The 22,224-nt window shown below is 40.8% G+C and overlaps 3 protein-coding genes across 5 annotated transcripts in view; 1 reads left to right on the top strand and 2 right to left on the bottom strand.

Moving 5' to 3' along the window:
- Positions 1-213: 213 nt before the first annotated feature.
- Positions 214-4,213, top strand: LOC146565241 (interferon regulatory factor 2-binding protein 1-like). The gene is made up of 2 exons (XM_085288241.1): positions 214-2,274; positions 3,314-4,213. The coding sequence occupies exon 1, from the start codon at positions 465-467 to the stop codon at positions 2,247-2,249; it is 1,785 nt and encodes a 594-aa protein (XP_085144367.1). The 5' UTR covers positions 214-464; the 3' UTR covers positions 2,250-2,274; positions 3,314-4,213.
- On the bottom strand, positions 4,193-16,099 carry micu2 (mitochondrial calcium uptake 2). The gene is made up of 12 exons (XM_085288242.1): positions 15,846-16,099; positions 15,335-15,464; positions 14,725-14,756; positions 14,571-14,646; positions 13,708-13,755; positions 13,491-13,573; positions 12,666-12,719; positions 12,104-12,201; positions 8,138-8,309; positions 7,945-8,053; positions 7,698-7,855; positions 4,193-6,184 (listed from the first exon to the last, which is right to left on the bottom strand). The coding sequence occupies exons 1-12, from the start codon at positions 16,041-16,043 to the stop codon at positions 6,083-6,085; spliced, it is 1,260 nt and encodes a 419-aa protein (XP_085144368.1). The 5' UTR covers positions 16,044-16,099; the 3' UTR covers positions 4,193-6,082.
- A 2,792-nt stretch (positions 16,100-18,891) lies between these two features.
- sptbn4a (spectrin, beta, non-erythrocytic 4a) overlaps positions 18,892-22,224 on the bottom strand; it is a 29,022-nt gene continuing 25,689 nt past the window's right edge. For all 3 annotated transcript variants that reach the window (XM_085288237.1, XM_085288238.1, XM_085288239.1), the window contains exon 20: positions 18,892-20,556. In XM_085288237.1, coding sequence (XP_085144363.1) covers positions 20,257-20,556 — 300 coding nt within the window. In that variant the 3' untranslated portion in view covers positions 18,892-20,256. The remainder of the gene's footprint in view (positions 20,557-22,224) is intronic.

The following is a 22,224-nucleotide window of genomic DNA, read 5'->3' as shown; positions in this document are numbered from 1 at the left end:
CGTCAGTATCTCCGCTACTTATGTATCTTGTCGCCAGTAAAGTAGTCCCTCTGAATTTTTCCCTTTACTAATTGTTTACAACTGTTCCGTTTCTATGTGGTCTGATTACTTTGTTGCTCAAAAGAAATTTAATATTAAAAATCTAGAAAATAAGAAACAATGGCTTTAAAGAGAAACTACGTCTCCCATAGTGCTCTGAGCCCTGGCCGCGTAGGTGTTTCCGGTGTCTTATAACATTTTACTTCCTTCCACACAGGCTGACACGAACAAACGAGAAAGAAGACGTCGTTAAGTTTTGAATGTTACCGCCAGTAGTCGGATTTTGAACTTAGTTTTTTGTTATTTTCTGTTGTAAAATCCGCAGTATGTGGCGAATGGTTTCGGAGGACTGAAGAATCGCTGCAAAACGTAGTCCGTAACGTGTAGGCCTCCGAAGAAAGTTTGGTCGAGGGCCTGTAAACAACATGTCCTCCGCCTCGCAGTCTTCCTCGAGACGGCAATGGTGCTACCTCTGCGACCTGCCCAAGATGCCTTGGGCTATGCTGTGGGAGTTCAGCGAAGCTGTATGCCGGGGTTGTGTCAACTACGACGGCGCAGACCGGATAGAACTCCTCATTGAAACTGCCAGGCAGCTGAAGAGCACTCACGGAGTTTTAGACGGCAGGTCCCCTGGTCCACAGCAGGGCAAACCCAGCTCTGCTGGGCCCCTTGAAGCGGGGCGGCATCACGGAGAGCGTGTAGACCGGGGGAGGGGTGAGTATGGGGCTTCTTCTCGCCTCCCCAATGGTCTGCATAGAGCTGAAGATGTAGCTTTGTCAGAGGGCAGCCGACAGAGCCCGAACACTCGTCGGGCTATGCCTGGGGTAGTTTCTAGTCTTCATAACACCATACCCCATGCCTTGATAGCTCAGGGGCTAGTAGCAACAGCTTCTCATGGGATTTTAACCCCATTAACAAGCACGAGAGCTGGGGCCGCTCCTATTGCCGTCTCAGCTGGCCCCATAATAAGCGACAGTGGCAGAAGACAGGCTGTGTCCCTGGGTATGGGACCTAGCACTTCTACTCTAGTGGGCATAGATCCGGCAGTGTGGAGGAACAGTGAAGTAATGGCTGAACTGAATGAGGTGGCTCGTAGTAGAGTGGAAGGCTGGCCTAACCGTCCCAAAGCAGTTCGGGATGTGCTGGTAGCTCTCAGCAGCTGTGTCCCCTTCAATGTGCGCTTCAGGAAAGACCATAATCTGATGGGGCGTGTTCTGGCCTTTGATGCTAGCGCTACTCCAGAGTTTGAGCTGAGGGTGTTCGCGGAGTATCCCTCTGGCTCTGGAATGATCTACTCAGGAGTTCCAGATCTGGTCAGGCAGATGTTCCGTGACTCCGCCAAAGATGCTGGTAAGGCAGTAAACTCTGGGCTGCGCTACGTGGAATATGAGAAACGGCAAGGCACCGGAGACTGGCGTGGGCTGTCTGAGCTGTTGAATGATGGTGTGCGTATGTTTAAAGAGCCTCCAATCCCAGAGGTTCTGCCACAGCCAGACCCAGTGCTGTCTTTGGCAGCTCCTGGACGCCCCGGACCAGCCAAGGGCACCACCAGGCGCCGAAAGGCTTCTCCAGGCTCTGAGAACGGAGAGAGTGAGGGAAGGGCCGAACACCCTGTGAGGGAGCCCTGGCCCCGGGGCACGTACTCAGGCATGGAACCTCTTCCTGGCATGGCTGTACCTCAAGAGGGCCCACCTCGTCTACACAACCAGCCTTCACCCATCTCAGCACTTATGGGAGTGGCAGATGGCCTGAGTTCCAGTCACATGGCCAGAGAGAGCCCCAGTATGTCCACAGCCCACTCCTCCTCAGCTGGGCGCCCCAGCAGCAGCAGCCCCTCGACTCCCTCCACCTCAGTCTCTCAGGCAGCTGTAGGGCAGGGTCTGAGCACTGGAGGACAAAGTAACAACACAAACACTGGGGAGTCTACAAGTAGCACCCCAGGCACCCTGCTTTGCTGCACCCTCTGCAGAGAGCGCCTGGAGGACACTCACTTTGTCCAGTGTCCCTCAGTCCCGCACCACAAGTTCTGCTTCCCCTGCACCCGAGGGTTCATCCGCAGCCAAGGTCAAGGAGGAGAGGTTTACTGCCCCAGCGGAGAACGCTGCCCCCTGGCCGGATCCACTGTGCCTTGGGCCTTCATGCAGGGTGAGATCTCAACCATCCTAGCTGGAGAAGGAGATGTGACAGTAAAGAAGGAGAACGACCCTTGACCCTCCATCCTTTTGGCAGTGAATGGTGAGAAAAACCTGAGAGGAGCAGGCCTCTTTGTTTTATAGCAGAACTTTATCAGCGAGTGTTAAAGCAACTATCAAAAGCAGTTAAAAATAAATAAAAATGGCAGACAAGTGCAGGCATATGGTTTCACATGTGCTTTTATTAAATAGGGTAACTGCAGCCCAAATTGTTTAACAAATGTTATATATAAACATTTGTTAAACAACTTGTGTGTTAATATTTCTTCAACACTATTCTAGAAATTAGAATATCTTTGGTGGTAGATGTCAGACAAGGTTTTTGTTTTGTTTTTTTGACCAATTTGGGAAAAAAAATAATTTGTAGGTGCTAGCTTTGCCCAGCCAATTTCTCTGATGATTTCAGTGACACTGTTGAGTTACTTTCAACTCTTCCTTGTCACGAGGGGTCACTACGCCACATGCAACCCGAAAATGTATTAGTCTCTGGCTGGAATTGAACTAAGCAAATGTGTAAACTGCTACAATAGTGATTTCAGTGTTAGAAATGGATGAAATCTCCTTATGACGACTTGATAGTTTTGCTGAAGTTGTGGCACACTCCCATCATCAGGTCTGAGGTGCTCATATGACTTGGCCAGAGCTCAGACAGAATCAAAAGTGATGGAATAATACATGACTAAAACTTTTGACTTCTGATAAGTTGTCTTTAGATGTTAGAAGGCACCAGATTTCAGTGTTAGTGTATGTTAGGCATTAGACAACCTGATGTCTCATTGGAGATTTCATGTAATCTCATGATGCTGTGAGCAGGGCTCTGTGGGGGCACACCATCTGTGGCACAACTTTGTTTCTTAAAAATTCATCTACATGAGCCTTGTAATGTTTTTAGCCTCTTTGTTCTCTTTTAGAATGATATCAGATATCTTCTTGATGTTACTGTGTGAGGAGAATATTTTTGAATGTGGAGTTACCTGTATGTATTAGATGCATCTCAATATCAGGTCTGAGCTGTGGGACAAAGAATCCCTGTGTCACTCTGCTGTTTGATATTCTTACATGGCTTTCTTCTTTTTCCACAGTGGATTAAAACACAGTGAAAGCACTTACCTATAATCTCAAGCAGAGGTCCACTTTGGCTGTAGTTCATCATGTGTGCCTCCAAGAGCCAAATAACTCTGAAGCCCAGGAGGACCACTACACAAAGACCGGTAACTCGAGACAAGACTCACTCACGAGAGGAGGGAAACGTCTGAGCATCGGGGCTGCATCGTGATCGAATCAAGTCTCGACCCAATCTCTCTCCATCCTTTTAAAAAAACAAAAAAAACCCCCAAAAAAATCTATTTATTTTTTTTCCTAGTGTGGTAGAGGCCTCATTTCAAAAAGCCCAGGATTAAAAGCACACACTTTTTTTTTTTTTCCCCCCCCTAACAATGACAATCTGATCTTTTTTTTGTTGTTGGTTTTTGCATCCTGTCTGACACAGATGCAGGATACTTTTTACATGGTTTGACAGAATGATGCAATTCTTTAAAAACGAATGTTCAAAAAATGTTAAAACCATTGGGTCCTTAAAGCCAAGGGGAGAAAAATGTAAACCTTACAATACGTCACTTGTTATTCTCTTTATATTGTGTGTCAAAAATGTGAATTTTCTTTCAATATGGCTATGTAATTTCTATTTTTGATACAATACAAATTTCTATGTATTTGTTTATAGTGATGAGAAGACCAAAGATGGCTTCATGCTCAATGTAATTTTATTGTATTGTAGCTGTGTATGCTGTATTCACTGATAACCCTGGCATCAGTCACTAATTAGTTCTTCTATCATGCAAGTAAGCTTGTTTTGTCTATTTACTTTTTAAATTCTATGTATGGTAAAATTATTAGCATCACAATCTTCAATGGTTAACCCACATACTCATGTGATCTTAACAGGTCAATTCTACAATAAATGACAATGTAGTTAAAACTTAGTCACTTTGCCGCTTTTCTACTAATGACCGTTGGAAGCCTCAGTTGTGCATTTATATAAAACTTTATTAGATAAATATTTTTGACAGGAAAAATAGGGAAATCCCACACCAGCTCACTGGCATGATTAGAATCTTTTCCACAAACCACTATTAGCAGGGTTGTAAACAAACTGAACAATGTGTATTTACATGCACTTAGGTGACCTGGCTGCAGTAGTATGAACAGCCTGAGGGGTGTACTACGAATGAAATTAACACGTCCAGGCTTTTGGGTACCACAATGGTGGTATTATCTGTTGGGCTGTGCTTTCTGCTTCGGGGTCTGTGGGCACACACATAGAAAAGGGGGTGTTTTATGTACCATGTGATTGTTCTTCCCCACAAAATGATCGCTGAGTGATAGAGACATTATCAGCCAATAATACAGTGGTTGTTTAAAATCTATAAAGAATATAAAAACTAAAACAGTGCTGGTAATTCAGTGCATAGATGCGGTAAAAAATTTCCATTTAAGCTAATAATTGTAATTGCCAAGTGTGCTCTTTGGTGCTGTTCGTTTCTAAGGTGACAGCTGGAGTTCTGGAGCTTTAAAGTGTATACATTTTAATATCAAAGTAGTGAATTGTATGTATATATATATATATATATATACCATAAACAAAACATGTTTTCTGAATCTCCAAATTAATACATGCGCATTCCCATGACAATGGAATGCATAGTTTATGCTTCATTGAGTGGTTTTAGTTAGGTACAACAAATCAAATCAAATCACTTTTATTGTCACATCACATGTGCAGGCACACTGGCACAGCACATGCGAGTGAAATTCTTGTGTGCGAGCCCCACAAGCAACAGAGATGTGCAAACACAACAACACAAACGAGCAAAATACAATTTGCGTATATAAAACATTTTCCAGCAGACGTTCTATATTGTGCTTAATAATACATACTGTAATATTGGCTTCCAACCCATTTCATATGGAAACTCCAAACATAACACCTTGCTGATTTAGCCAGGTAAAAAAGCCATTTATGTGACACAAAACGGAGTTTCAACATAGCTAAACCATTAACTTCACAGTACACCCCGCTGGTTACTCCAGAATTTAAGTAAATAGCAGCTGCTCTGTTACTGTTGAAAGTGGGAGGCCCGACATTCATTTCGAGATGTGCGCACTCAGCTGTAAAATGCTTTGGTGAGTCACCGGTAAACAACAGCAGTCACAACAAATAGTTGCTGCTATTTAGCATGTTGAGAATGTGACATTAGACAGATTACACATGTCTGTCATCTTGGAAGTGATTTATGCCAGACTGCTGTTTACCCACTATTTACTCACATGACTGATCTCTGGTAACCACATTAATGCTCAGGAGTAAAAAAAGAAGTACATGTAAAAACCAAGCCAGCTTCTTGGCACTGGTAAAAATTTGCATTTGTGTCCATGAGAATAAATCACTCTGACTAGTGTGCACAGAAAATGAGAAATGTGTGTATTCATGGCAGGATCCTCTAATCTGTTACACTGTTCAGTGCAACCAGGATTCTCACTTTCATGAATAAGTCACTTTTACAGGAAATGTTGACTGCAGTCCTGCTCCTTAAGTGCATGTGAATGTTTAATAGTGATCAGCCATACAGGATAAAATGCTTGACCAAACAATTATATGTAATATTGTAAACACCACAAGCAAACCCAAAGAGCTTTAACTAATATCAAACCAAAATGTGTTTAGCTGTAAACATACTTTTACAAAGACAGTGGTATAAACCTATATTCATTTACATGCAGTTATTCATTTCATTCATACAACTGAAGAAAAGACAGAAGTGGTGAGCATGATCACGGTGCATATCAGTGCTTCAGATGGGACACCCGCCGTCTACCAGGGCCTCCTGGGCTGCCTTCAGGGTCTCCCGCTTCACACACTTCCAGTAGCCAGAGATGCCATTTTGAGGCTGCACCTGAGGGCAAGACACTGTGCATCACACCAACGGTTCTGGGAGACGAGCATTAGCATGCAGCCTAGGAGTGATATGTAAAATATCTATTGCTAATAAACAATTTGTATTTTTGCCATGATTAAAGTCAAATGATGGCAGTTGTTTCTACAGTACATGTAATCCCAGGGACACCAATTAGGATGTAAATATATGACATGTTGAGCAGTGTGCCCACTACTTTAACTCGCTTTGATTAGCTAATTAAGGGGTGGATGTAGCTCAGGAGATAGAGCAGGTCCTCTACTGATCGGGAGGTTGGAGGTTCGATCCCTGGCTCCCCCAGTCTGTGTGCCGAATATCCTTGGGCATCCATCGGTGTGTGAATGATAGTTAGTAAGCACTTAAAAGCATAGAAGACAGTGCTTGTGTAAATGTGACATGTTGTATAGAGTGCAATAAGAATCAGTTTATGTAAGGAAAATAAATACAACTCTTAGTTAAATGAGACACACTCATGTCTGCTAAAAATAAAAGTTGACCTAGGCTGGCCAGAAGAGCTGGAATGCTCCACCGTCTCCTCGGCTGTCTGTACAACAGTGAAGCCAGAATATTTTGAAAGCAGATCCTGCAGTTAATCGACTTAAGCACCATTTCACACGATGCTTTATTCAGTAGATTTATGGCCGGCTCAATAAAAGTAAAAAAAATGATTAATGATGATCCTTAAAACAGCAATAGAAAATGAAGCTTACTAACTGAATTTTACAGAAGCCTGAACGGAATTAGATCAGTAACATAGCTCATCATCTGGATTCAGAAAGCTTGTAAATCTACGTTTTTCATGCGAGGCAGCAACTGGACGAGAATCAGATTTTCTTACAGCAGCGCGACGTTCAGAGTTCGACAGTGGAGTTAACAGACTGCTGCTGAAAATTCAAAACATTTTAGCAGGTTATGCTTCTAATGAACATTTGCAGATGTATGCCACTATTGTTTTAGTTGATCGTTTCCAGGAATGGTCGGATGATTTGTCGCTATAAATTCTGGGACGGCAAGTAAGCACTGAAGCGCCTTGGTTAGTATTCAGAGAATTCAAACACTTCTTCTTATGGCTGCACAGATACGTCAGCGTCACTTCACTCCTTAAACAAAATGAACAACTGGAACAGACCCTGAGATGGATGGACCTTGGCAACCAAAAGCTAACAGTCCAGTCTAATATGTTCATGTGCCCTTTTTAAATAAACTTGTGTAAGTAAGTAGTTCTTAGTGATAGACAATGTTGCACATGGATGACATGAGTTAACGATGTGCCTTAGTGTTTGTGTACTTCAGTGTGATCTACACTACAGTTAGAGGAGCACTGACGATCTTTGATAAGTGTCTTATATCTGTACCCACACATCAGGCTTTTACAGTTTTATATTTAACACATGGAGGTGAGAGAGGCATTCACTTCACTTAAACATGGTGACAAAGTAGAAAAGTCAGTGTTTTATGGACACAAAACAGTCTAAGAAGATGGGGAGAGTACCTTTAGACCCCGCAGTACTCGGTCATTCATCACACCAATGAACTCCTTGTGGCTCAGGCAGTTGTCTCCATCTACGTCGAAAAGCTTAAACACTGTGTCCAGCACGTTCTCGGAGAGTTCGTGGCCTGTGGCAATCGTCACAGCTCGCTTGAACTGGGCTGTAGGGAGAAGAAAAAAAATAAATAAATCTATGTCTGGAAGATTGGAAGAAAACTACAGACTGATCTAACCGACAGAGAAACCGTACCCATGCCCACAGGACGGTTGGCTTCTGTGACCATTTTCATTGAGAAGGCAAAATCTTCCAGGTTGTTGGTGAACAGGCAGAAGGCTTTGAACTCATCGAATGCGATACTCTACAAAAGAAAACATGACAGCTGACTTTCAGGCCACAACAAATCCTATTCTGACGGCACCGAGTGGAGGAAGCGTGCTTGTACCTGACCCGCAGGTATCTTCTTCCTCATGTTTTCCCAGTAGACTTCATTGTCTTCTTCGTTGGTGTAGTGTAGCAGCCATTCTGCAAAGTCTTCCCTCCGCATGGTGTCCATACCTTTGGAAAACTGCAGAAACTCCATCTCCTGGACTTCAGCCTGTAGGTCCTCCATGAACCTGAACAACAAAGACTAATTACAAAGAAGGCTGACCCACCAGTGTTCTCCTGCTGAGGTTTGCCAGCGACACAGGTGAAGACCACACAGTGAAGTCCAACATTTTTATATTCAAATGAAAGGAAAAAAGAAAAGAAAAAGAAAACAACTATATAAAAAGGTGAAATTCCACAAAAAGTAACAGTGGAGTGATAAAGTAAAGACAAATTCAGCACAGTGAGGTCTTCTGGTATCCTCAGCCTCAAGTACAGCTACATAAAGTTAGGTAATCATAATTGCTACATCCTTATTCCATTAGGGATTGGCTGGCCTGTCACAGCACCTTTCTAGTTATGGACCACTCAAAGCACAGACTACAGTGGAGTCACAGTGGACCGGTCAAGTAAAGAGAAACTGAAAAGGTCAACAGGGAAAACCCCACAAAATACACAGATTTATATCAGAACATCAGTGGCTTAGTAGCACATCTGGCTCATAATTAATCAAAATTCACAGGTGATTGTAATGTGTGAAGTATAGATTCTTTTGGTCATTTGGTTGGCTGTATTTCACAACCATATAAAAGTATCTGAGTTAGTCAGAAGTAACATGACAACATGCCAGAAAGGTCCAGACAGACTTGGTACCGGGCCGTGAGACTTGAGGCTCGGGCGTGAAATTTATGGTTTTCAGTGTTTTTTATCGTTAACTCTGTTTCCCTGGGTCTTTTCCCGTGTTGGAGCTGTGTGTCTTATTTTGAAAGAAATATTTACGCGTCACCATAGCGACCAGAGAGCATTAAGGGGCAGAGATGAGGATGTTACTCTCGATGTTATTGGCACATTTCAGGAGGACGGTGCTCATGAAGTTACACAATTACACAGTGAATTCACGTTTATTATTATATTTACAAAATACCACTGTTTTTGTCTCAGTCATATTATTTTATTTTGTTGTATTTATCCGTGACACCTTAAAGGCCGGTCCGTGAAAATATTGTCTGACATTAAACCGGTTTGTGGTGCAAAAAAGGTTGGGGACCGCTGGTTTAGACAACTCAAAATGTGATGTCCACATATGTGGACACCAGGTCCTAGGAGGTTAACACATAAGATTTATCACCATGAAGAATCTTAATAAGTGGAAGAAGATGGGTAGCTGGATAAGGAATCTTCTGTTAACCATTGAATATTGTTCAGAAGTTAGAATTTGGTCAGTTTAAGTAAGGCAAGGCAAGGCAAGTTTATTTGTATAGCACAATTCAACAACAAGGTGATTCAAAGTGCTTTACAGAGACATTAGAAACAAGAACAAATAAAAAGCATGATTTAAAATTGAATAAAACAAGCAAATAAACTAACTAACTAATTAACAAACAAACAAACAAACAAACAAACAGTATATAAAATCAAAACAGATAAAATCAGAACAGTAGATAAAATCAGTAGTTAAATGTAAGTTTTGAAATTTAAGCTTAAAGTGTGGATTTGGTGCTTTATTCAAATGCAGCTGAGAACAGGTGAGTCTTCAACCTGGATTTAAATAAACTGAGTGTTTCAGCTGATCTGAGGCTTTCTGGGAGTTTGTTCCAGATATAAGGAGCATAAAAGCTGAATGCAGCTTCTCCATGTCTGGTTCTGACTCTGGGAACTGATAAAAGACCGGATCCAGATGACCTGAGGGATCTGGATGGTTCATACTGGGTCAGGAGGTCATTGATGTATTTTGGTCCTAAACCATTCAGAGCTTTATAGGCCAGCATCAGAACTTTAAAGTCTATCCTCTGACGGACAGGCAGCCAGTGTAAGGACCTCAGAGCTGGACTGATGTGGTCCACTTTTTTGGTCTTAGTGAGGACTCGAGCAGCAGAGTTCTGAATGAGCTGTAGTTGTCTGACTGATTTTTTAGGTAGACCTGTAAAGATGCTGTTACAGTAATCAAGCCTACTAAAGATGAATGCATGGACTAGTTTTTCCAGGTCCTGTTGAGACATCAGATCTTTTATCCTTGAAATATTCTTGAGGTGATAGTAAGCTGACTTTGTTATTGTCTTAATGTGTTTTTCTAAGTTTAGGTCTGCATCCATCACTACACCCAAATTTCTCGCCTGGTTTGTGGTTTTTAGGTGTATAGATTGAAGTTCTCTGGTGACCTGTAATCGTTTTTCTTTGGCGCCAAAGACTATTACCTCAGTTTTGTTTTTGTTTAGCTGGAGAAAATTGTGGCACAACCAGTCATTGATTTCCTCAATGCATTTACCAAGAGCCTGTACAGGGCCTCGGTCTCCTGGTGACATTGTGATATATATTTGTGTGTCATCTGCATAGCTGTGATAGTTTATTTTGTTGTTGTTTATAATCTGTGCCAGTGGGAGCATGTAAATGTTAAACAGAAGGGGTCCCAAGATGGAACCTTGGGGAACTCCACATGTGATACTTGTCTGCTCAGATGTGAAGTTACCTATTGATACAAAGTATTTCCTGTTTTCTACGTATGTTTTGAACCAGTTTAGTACAGTTCCTGAAAGACCTGTCCAGTTCTCCAGTCGTTTGAGTAATATGTTGTGGTCAACTGTATCAAATGCTGCACTGAGATCCAGTAAAACTAGGACTGACATTTTTCCACTGTCTGTATTCAGACATATGTCATTAAACACTTTGGTCAGAGCGGTTTCAGTGCTGTGGTTCTGTCTAAAACCTGACTGGAAGGCATCGTAGCAATTATTCTGTTTTAAGAAGTAACTGAGCTGTTGAGAAACTGCTTTTTCAATGATCTTACTTAAAAACGGGAGATTTGAGATCGGCCTGTAGTTGTTCATTTGTGTCTTGTCAAGATTGTCCTTTTTCAGTATAGGTTTGATTACAGCAGTTTTTAGTGATTCTGGAAACACACCTGATAATAAAGAAAAGTTGACGATCTGTAACAGGTCTGACTCTAAACTCTTTGAGACCTTTTTGAAAAAACTTGTTGGCAGGACATCTAAACAGCAGGAGGAGGAGTTCAGTTGACCTAAGATGTCCTCCAGGTCTTTGCTGTTAATAGGTTGAAACTGTTTCATGGTGTTTAAACAGTTTTTTGGTGGACACAGTACATATCCTGGATCTGCTGTTGATGTACCAATTGCTTGTCTAATTTTTTGGATTTTTTCAGTGAAGAATTTGGCAAAGTCATTGCAGGCCATGGTCGAATGAAGTTCAGCTGCCACTGACACAGGAGGGTTTGTTAGCCTGTCAACTGTAGAAAATAAGACCCGAGCATTATGTAGTATGCATTAGAGTTGTACTATGAAAATGACAAATATGATCTTGACCCCAGTTTGAATGAAGACCCATGAGGTAATCACTGTTAGCACGTGTCACTAAAATCTGATCAAAAGCTATCGGAGAAGCAAAAATTCTTATGAACTGCGAATAGATGGAAAGATGACGACTATCTCGCTATGGTATGAGCTCAACACTCCTTTGGCTGGATGAGTTAAATTGGGCAGAAAGAATGTGTGCTCCTGAAACACGTGGAGAACTTAAGTTTCTTTCTCTCTCCTTTTTTTTTAAGAAAGCAGTTCAAGCCTAATATGAGCTTTACTGTTCTTTTCCTTGCCTTTGCCTAACGACATGTTCAAACAGTATTTCTACATGCAAAGGATTTAGGGAGCGTCTACATCCCTTACAGGTGAGATTCAAATATTGACAATGTCTGAGATTTCAAAAAGACAGAAATGTTACATTGTAAAATTTGTATACAGAGCTGCTACTTATGAAAAAGAAAATGTCATGTGCTCTGTAGTACATGACTGTGATTATTAGGGGGTATCCCTACCGGCAGAAGTCCTTATACTGCAACTTGTTGTCCCCTTTCCTTCCAAAGAAGTAGGCCTGTAGTGTTGTGTTCACACCTTCTCCTTCTTCTGTGGTTTTCTGGGTAACATGCAGACAGTGTTCAACAACATCATGTGTGTTAACATTCAAAGTGAAGTGGCAGAAATGACACCATAATACTGATGAAAACCCCCAAAACAAAACATGCTAATGTTTGAGGTAGAACTAGAGTAATATACAAAGTGTGTCAAGAAGAGTCATCTGATTTCATAGTGTTTTGGTGAGAATGGAAGCACATACTGTTGGAAAGACAGGATTTGTGAGTATCACATAGCTGTACACATTTGACGTGTTTGAATATTGAATGGACATATGCCGTGCATCCAGAGGGAAACACATTGAGCACTTGTGAAAATTATAAGTTTTGCATGTAAAAGTGTAAAATCAACCATGTATTTTAAAATTTTCTGCAAACTTTTGAAAACAGATGATTCTTTCTGGTCCTCGGCCAGTGTTATCAGCCTGTATGTTTTCAACTAGCCCATCAACCAATGAACACTCACCTCTGTAGTATCTATCGGGGCTCGCAGTTTAGTTTTTCCCATGATTTTCTTGAGCTTCAGCAACAAAAAGAAGAAATAAATTAAATTTAAGTTAACCAGTTAATCAAAATAACTAGTTGTACTGAAAATGTTTGGCTGTCCAAGTGTGAGCAACATCCTACATTATCAAACAGACAATACAAAAAACAAACAAATAAAAAACAGCATGTTTGAAAAGGGGTTTCTCTTTACAACAGTCACAAGACAAGTCCAAACAAATATAAAGCTGTGGTACAGTTCACTTATCAAGTTAGAGATGTGGCTTTCATGTAATCACATGATAGAAACCAGAGCAGATGAGAATCCATGCACTTCTACTTTTCACTAAATGCCTTTGGCTTGTTCACCAAGTCATAACATGAAACTATAACAAGGTGAAGGACGTGCCAACATGCAGTCTAAAACAAAAGCCCATCGTTCTAAGCCTGAGTGCTACACAAATCTTCTCTGTCTGGTTGAAAAGTCAAAGAAAAAAAAAAAAAAAAGTCAGGTGACTTTAAATAAATCCACTAAACTCAAGCAGCGACAGATAAAACACAAGACTCGAGCAGCTACAGCTCTCCCTCACCTTCACGTGGTGCCTTGGTTCATACTTACAACTGCAGGAGTTGTAGCACATGAGGAAGCGTTAAAAGTGGCGACAGTTTGAAATTAAGTGCACACAGATATTTAGAACAAATATTCCTGTATAATAAGTCCGCCCATGAATTTACTGCTTCATTATGATCTGTTATAATCTACTTCTGCTTTTATTGTCAACACATCCTAACACATCACAGCTCTTACTTTCAAAAACTCCTTTTTGTCCACATGCTCGTTGCCATCAATGTCGAGCATTTTGAAGGCTATATCAAATCCAGTGCGCGGCTCTGCAATAACAATGTAGGGCAGTTATGTAGTTATGTCATGTAGACAAAGAGTATCAGAAATAAACAGTCCAGAATGGAGTGAACCAGTCAGCACAATATCTCCTGCAGGAGCTTGGACTATTGGAGAGACTTACTGGTCAGGATGGACAGCAGGAACAGATACTCTGTGTAGGATATCAAACCTGTGAGAGATAAAATACACTGTGCTGCATTTCAGATAACAAACAGGGGGACACACTGACAAAGAGGATTATCATTAAACATGAAAAGGTGGATTGTTGATGGTCTGCTGACAGGTTAAAGCGGACCTCTCATTTTCTTTATATTTTGCAAGGAAAATGGGAAATAGGCCATTTACTGAAACGTGCAAACATGCAAGCAAATGCAGAACATAAGATGAAACCAGAGTTTGTAGACATTGTAACCTTAATGCCCGGGATTACTTCTGATTGGATCTCGTCTCTCCAGAACATTTACATCTCGTTTTTAATCATAGACAACACATTTTATCACTGTGCATTCATTTTTATCTAGTTATCGTCCTGTTGTCATCAGGAAAAACAGTCAGTGAAATGAACACCATGGCTGACATGCAGCCCCAAAACGTGACAAATCCTCCAAAACGCCTGAGGTTTTTAATAGATGCATCAATTTTGAAATCCTACGCCTTGTTCTTGAGTTATTGCATTCACACACTCATGACAATGCCCCATCACTCTTTTACAGCTGAGGGTAAAAACGTTTCTCTAAAAATTATCAGCTACGAGCCCTGGACTGAAAATGACTGACAAAAGCAGCCAATGTCCAAAGAAAACCTTTTGAAAGACTTCTGAAAAACCTGGAGAACTACTGCTCAACAACACCTTTAAAAAATGATAAAAGGAGCTGGTGATCATTCTGGTGTTATAGTGAATAGAGAAATTGGGGGGAGGATTTAAACAGATGATCCACCTGACAATTAAAAGGTATGGCATTGCAGTCCCCTTTGAGAACTTACCTTTGTCTCCCAAGTTTCTGAAGAGATCATTACCAGCACGAGCTTTAGAGGCAGCCACCAGCATACCGTTCACATCCTGCCGGGATAAAACGAACCATTAGCCTAAAGAAAAGTCTGCATGTGCAGGTTACACACTGCTAGGAAGTTAATGTACCTGTTTGGTTAAAATTTTCTTTTGCAGCTTTCCTGCAAAAACCAGAGAAGATGTGTTGATAACAGAACAGCACAAAATTATTCAATAACAGGCACGAGGCAAGCCGCGCACGTGAAGTTGTTCCATGCACACAACAAACTACTCTGTTTTGCTTTGTGGGAACATGGAGGTTCCTCTTCCCAGTCAGAACTGCACTCAGTCTTCTCGTACTGCTGCACGGCCACTGATCTGAAATGTTTGGGAGGTCTGTCTGGGTTTGGATACATACAGATGGTCTAGTCCAGTCTTACTGACACATGAAAGCACTGTACACCATAGGCCACACTCACCCATCCCCACACACACAGCATTTTTTTTTATTAGTTAAACACAGTAAACATGAGCAGTTTAAGTTTCACTATATTCGCATTAGAAAGATTCACAAAATAAGGGCACTGTTCTTTGAGATACATGACACATAGTGGGGATGAAAAAGTATTTAGCAAAGTTAAATCTACCATTTGACCTGGCAAATTACATCCTATATATATTTAGTTAAGAAAGAACAGGGATGTAGATTATGGAAGGCTTTGAGCTGTTTGACATGTTGTACGCTGTATGAGCTGCTTACGATCAACTTTCTCCAGCATCACAGAGAATAGGAAGTCTCTGGGGGTCATGTAGGGCTCCTCTTCATGGACGACTGAGGCAAACTGGATGAAGCGGATTTTCCTTGCAGACATCTGGGGAGCTGCATCTTCCTGCAACAGCACAAGGAGCACAAACACCAATGTAAGCTACAGAACACATGTTCGACAGCACCTCCCTTTATATGTTTAATGATTAAATGGACAAATGAGTGGTTAGTTAAAAATTAATTTTATTAAATTATATCTAATAAGTCAGACGAACAGATTCACTGTGTATAAGTACAAACAGTTTCAGTGAGCACCGCTAGGGGGCACTAATTGACACTATGAATTTGGACGGTCTTTTTGTAGATATCCAACTAACATTATTGTGTCGCTTGTACTTGTAATTACGAAACATCGTACTTTAAAGGAACACAGACAGGTATATGAGCGGTACTGTTCGTTTGCGGTGAATTTTGACGACAGAAACTTTCTGAAGTGTCTACTTACTTTTTCTTCCTTAGCATAAACGGCGAAGGGCAGAGTCCTGTTGTTTACATGATACCGGTAATAATAGACAACCCCGGTGCCAATTACAGAGGCCACAATGCCGCGACCGACAGTACGGTACTGTGCGAAGGTTTTCAGAGATCGAGGGCTCCTCAAGACACCCCTCAGGAGAGCGGTAACTTTCCCCCAGCTGGCCATTTCCAGGAAGCTAACTCGCTAGCTGGCTAAACTGCGTTCGTCTTAGCAAAGCGAGGCCACGCCCCCTCTCCAGCCGTGATAGGTAAGGACTAGATGACGTGAAGCCGTCAGCGCCGGATTGTAGAGTTCACCTTTTTAGAAGAACACTTTTGAGAAAATATTATATATAATTGTAAAAGACACTTCATCTGGATTGTTTACAGAGCTGTGGCAACACATAGAAAAAGTAGCTTATGCCTAATATTATTTTAAAAAGTCAGATAAACAAGCTTAAAAATCTCGAAATAGCCTTTATTGAGTTTTTAAAATAACCGAATATGCATTTTTATTTCAAAAGTAAACAAAAAATAATCATATATATATATATATATATATGTAGAGAGAGAGATTCCAAGGCCTGAAGGCTGCCTGTCACAGGCTGTATATCACCCAGGTACAGACCGAAGAGGAAGGAGTGGAGCAAAGGTCAAGATCCATTTAATTTAACCACTCCTCATTCCTAGACTATAATGTCACAGAGGGCATGTTCTCTGGTGAAACTAGACTACCTGAAACAGTGTCTGCTGAATCGTTACTGTAGTCTTGTTTTGGTTTAAAATACAATTGCATTGTAATAATATATAAGAGAAAAGATGCATTGTTTTAGTGCAATTTATCAAACAGAGTCAATATGTATCAAGTATCTTAGAACAAGAAGAGGTCCAGGATTTATTTTTGAAAGCAATCATCAAATCTGTGTCAGAATTCCAGAAAAGATTATCGGGAACATATTAATGCGCCGTGAAGATCTATAAAAAATGTGTTCACACCTACAGAGGGGGAAAAAAGACAATAGCAAAATGAAGGGATGAACAGATTTTATGAGACAAAACCACATTTCATATTTTCACAGATACATACTGGCAGATGTAGCTTTACATTCTTCAAATATACATCGAATTGTGCAGATTTTGTGCCGCACTGTGTACATGGATGTCTTTAGAACAGATCCTGCATCACTGCTGCTCTTTCTCACCGTGCACAGGGCTGCACTTGAGTGCCCCAAAAAATTGCACAAACCTTTATTTTTACTCACATTAATTATTCACATCTGTCCAATTTTTTTGATGCACCGTATGCTGCTTGGATAGGAGAACTTTAGTTGGTTGCTCTAAGAAAAAGCCAAGAATACAGTATACATCTTTTGTTGTTGTTGGTACTCTGGTTACTGTGTGTACAGAAGGAGATGTAAAGCATTTGGATGACTTCTCAGTATGGATACAGTCTGGAGCCCTTCAGCAACGATTCCTTCTTGCAGCAAAGTGTCAGTATGAAGGCTCCTGCAGCTCATTCCCATGAGGAGCGCAGTACACTCAAAGACTAACCCTATGTTTAATGAAGGTTTCGGCCATGTTTACATAATCCATAAATACTTTATTGTATGTTACTGTTATATGCAAATTACAACCACCACATTTGTTACACAACCTTAGAAGGCTTCAGCATGGAGAATATGAAGTTGTTACTGCTGCTGCTACCTTGTGACGATAATGCTCTGGCTTTTCAGCTCAACTCTGAGAAGAAAGACGGTAATAAACCACTCGTTTATCTTGTAGTTGAAATCAGTGTGTGGTGTCAGTGGGTGTGTGCAGGTATGCGTGTGTCCACATCAATTCCACGTCAAGTTTTGCATCAGCAAGTTTGGAGGTTTATTTAATGTCATAGCAGCAAGTTTTAATGTAAGGTAACAAAGACATACACACATGTAAGACCATCAATCAATGAAGGAAACAGATTTTTGCACATTTTTTTTCTCTTCAGTCACGTTTATGCTGCCTATTTAGTTCGTTGACTGCTGTAACATAGTGGAAAATACCCCCCCACCCCCCTCCCCCTATGTGTTTCATAAAAGTAATGGGAAGCAAACATTTCAAATGCACATGGTAAGGCAGGCTAAGTATCTGCCACGAATCAGAACAATCACAGCCACATGAAAATACCAAAGCATCTAATTAGATGACTGAGAATATGTATTGCAACGGCAGACGAGTGTCAGGTCAAACAAAACATTATTCATGATTAAAGGACCAACTGTTTCCCGCTGTTCCAGCAGATTTCATGACATGGCACTTATGTAAAAGCAAACAGTGTGTGACAAATAAAAAACAAAAGAACATTCACATTGTAGCAAAACTTCTCTGTTCGCAATCTTGTAATGTGAAAGTGGACTTTTGGTGTTTTCAGAAAGGAAGACTGTTAAGAAGTCATTTTACACAACTGAAGAAGTGCAATTCGACAGTATGGAAAAACTTTGTGTTGCGAGTCATTCTCACAGCACAAATTTCAGGAGATTCGCAGTTTCTCATTAGCTCCAAAATAAGCACTGTAAAGACTATTTGGACCTATGTGTGGAAAAATAACTCACATATACGACAAACGAGCACTATTTTATAAAACAAAATAATCACTGTGATGACAAAATACTTTTATTCCCTGAGCAGCAGGTAGTGAACTGCCCAGGCTAGTTGATCCTGTTGTGTGTGTAATCCATAAACTGAGCACACCTCCCACAGTAACACTGGCTACTCAATCAGCTAATATTACATGGGGCAACTCTTCAGTCTGATATAATAAATATATGCATATAAAAATACAACAAGCATACCTACAGTACACCTGCTGCTCTTCCCCAGTACAACGTATTTAATACATCTAGATACTGGTGTACTTGTATATACACTGTGATAATTAATAGTGACTCCTAATTTGCATAATTTGTATTTAAATGTAATAAACATTAATATATTTGAGTGATGACTGATTTTATTTGTGGATTAATACAAATGTTTTAATTTTTACCGATTCAGAGTATGGTTTTATTAGAGCACAGGTTTTATTGGTATACATACAAAGATAGGTCTATACACTTCATGACTTACATGTAACTCGTCTTTGACAAATAGATTCCAATTGCTTTGAAGGTCAAACGAAGGACAAAGGGCACAGAGAGGTCTCGTCTCTCACACACCTGCTCAGGTTTTGACATTATGGGGAGGGGGGTACCTGAAATCAGTACATTCTGTGGAAAAGAAATAGCAGTGATACAGTACAAACAGCAGCAGGGCCATTTGGCTTCTTCCTCTCATGCTTACTGCAGAGAGAACACAACTCTGCTTTTTCAAACAACCCTCGGGATTTTGAGAAGTCGTCTATGACAGCAAATACAACCCACCCACCCGCTCACATTAGATTATTGCAATTTCAGTGCTGCCTGATTTATGCCAAGAACACAGAAATAAAGGCAAGTTTAACAGGTGCACTAAGACTATTTCATGCAATGTTCTGATTTTTTGTCATGTACACAAAGGGATCGTCTCAGGCTTAGTGTTACTTTGAGCGTTGCCACTTTGAACATGCCTTGGGGTGATGGATCAGAATTTGAAGGGATGCTCTTCTCTGGACACGGATCGTTACGGATAAATCATAATGAGAATCAGAAGAAGTGAAAAGAAAAGAACTGTGGAAATGACACCAGTGAAGTCAGTTGGTAACACAAGCATTCCGTTATATTAAGATGAGTCAAAGCTAGCCATGTGTCGGGATTAAATGTCACTATGATTAGTATACAGATGTGTCAAGTGTTTAAGGTGCACAACTGCCTGGAGTAAGCTTACGTGGAGGTGACAAAAAAATGAGAGAATTTACAGCTGCTTCTACATTACTTCTTATTTCATTTCCCCCATTTCTCTCACCGACAAAGAGGAAACATAAAAAAGTATATTGCTTCAAAAACATTTTTCTTTTTTTACTATTGAGAAACATTTCATTCGCCACTTCTCAGGTTTGTCTAGATAGACAGAGCATTACATTATCAGTCAAAGATACATAAACAAAGATGCTGTGAATCCGAGAGATTAAACGATCAACAATAGGAAGTGACAGTGACTAATTCTTGGGACCATTTGTTGGAGTCTGTCTGCCTGTTTGTCCACCCGGCCGGCCTCCTATCTACCAGCAGGTGGCCCACCGCAAGCACTGATGTATTTCCTGGGTGAAGGGGGAGAGGCTGAGAGATTAGTCTGTCACAGTTACAATAGTCAATCAAAGGACCGTGGCCTCGGTGTGTTCCAGCTGTGTGACCGAGGACCTGCAAACCTAACTGCACATGCTCTCCATCCATCCCTGCCTCCTATGCTGTTTGTCAGTGAGTAGCAGTAAAACAAAAAAGGGCTTCTCATTTGCTCTTTCCAGACGTGCTGGAGCCCCCCGCCCCACCCTCCAGCTTGTCAGCAATTTCAGATGTGTCTAACTTCTCAGAGCCGTCGCCTTTCTCTGATCTCTCCTTCTCAGACCTCTCCTCCCCCTCTACAAGCTCGGACCTCTCTGACCTGGCGTCTGCATCTCCCTCCGACTTCTCCTTCCTCTCAGAGCGGTCAGGATCCATAGATGAGGTGCCTGGCTTATCCCACGTGCCCATGGCCTCGTGCTCAGCTATACAGGTGGTGATAGTGGAAGTCCATGCCTTTAGGTCCTCCTACAGAGACCAGGATCAGACAGAGAGCTTATATAAGGAGTCTGCTCATCATATAATGCTTTTTTCTCTTTGCATTTGATTCATTGTGTGGTTTGGGATTTACACATCGCATTGTTACGCATCCAAATCTGAGCCTGCAGCAGATATATGCAAACCATCCAGCTGAAACGCTACATTTTCTTTATTTGAATAAAGTGTCTTCAGGTGGGAAACAATGTAATCAAATTTGCCTTTGACTGAAGGTTGCACCTCTTCTTATTACATCAGTGGTTTGTGGCTTTGTGCTGCACCTCATTCACACAAACCGAACCCATCAATTACTAAGTGGAAAGAGTTCAAACTATAAAGACAGAACCAAGAGTAGAAGAAGTATTTAGGTTCTGTACATGCCAAATACTGCAAGAATGTAAAATGAAGTATTTTCATTTCATTTACTTAAAATTGCACTTGATCTAAGGGACTGAGAGATGGTTAATGTGTTGTGGAGGATTGTTTCCTGCTGCTGCTGGGATCATTGTCCTGTTGCATGACCCTATTTGAGTCAGGCTTTAGTGGTTGGACACATGAGCTCATATTTGACCCTAGAATATTTCTGTATACGACGCAACTCAAAGTGTTCACATCACTGCAAAACAACTTCAAAACATTTGGAAATGGCTTCATAATCATTCCAAGAATGATGGGCACCAGTAATTATTTCACTAAGATCATTGCTGATGTCTTTCCCTTTTTGTGTTAACATGCACTTGAATGGTCCAAACAGTCAAAACGTCAGTATTTATAGAGCTGTTCACACTTGCTCAAGATCTATTAATCTATTAACACATTTGATTAGCAGGACCTGCCTGCAACCTACCCTTTAATTCATATGGAAGCAGTAACGGTGTACTTTTAACATAATGCTGACATAAATACTACACTGAATACTACACTCCCTAAGGAAATTATGTGGCTGCAGTGGCTTCAAGACAGTAACAGTAACAGACTGAACTAATTAAATAACACAATATATTACAAAGTTTACAAAATATAAGGAATAGCTCATATATATACAAATAGCTCAATTATAAATTTCCAGAATATTACAGAGGTTAGATATATATGACTGACATTTTACTCTAACCTGTAAAACTTTGTTATTTGTTATTTTCACTACAGAGCGTGTGCAAAAGGGTGTAACTATTGCACTGTGTACTGTGTATTAGATGGAGGAGTTGTACAAGGAGATAACCACAGGCAGGAATGATTTCCTGTGTCGCTCACTGGTGCATTTGTGTAACATCATTCTCTTGCTCAACATGCTCCTCTATGCTGTCCTTGTGTGATTTTAGTAATCCAGTGGCATTAAAAAGAGACAAACTGGTAATATTATAATCAAAATGTGTGAAAATGTGTTGGATACAAGTTAAAGAAACGTCATTCTGTTATCTGTGAAGTTCCATTAACAAACCAAAACCAACATTTCTGTTGTTCTAGATCTTCAGTACCCTCTTGTCAATAGTAACATATCACATACACATGTGGCCAGACGTTTACATAGACTCATCATGGGTATGAATGTTACGGTAATGGAATGATTATACAGCAAACATCTTCACTGACTTTAAAAACAACAACTAGGTTCACAGATGACAAATATCTTTGATGAGAAGATCCAGAATGCTAAAT

This window comes from Mchenga conophoros, linkage group LG10, assembly GCF_057382185.1.
Source record: "Mchenga conophoros isolate Kocher_MC1m ecotype Shallow Benthic linkage group LG10, M_conophoros_male_GT1.1, whole genome shotgun sequence".
In the NCBI taxonomy this organism is placed as follows: Eukaryota; Metazoa; Chordata; class Actinopteri; order Cichliformes; family Cichlidae; genus Mchenga; species Mchenga conophoros.
The sequence above is the reverse complement of the archived record's forward strand: the minus strand, read 5'-3'. Positions and strand labels throughout refer to the sequence as shown.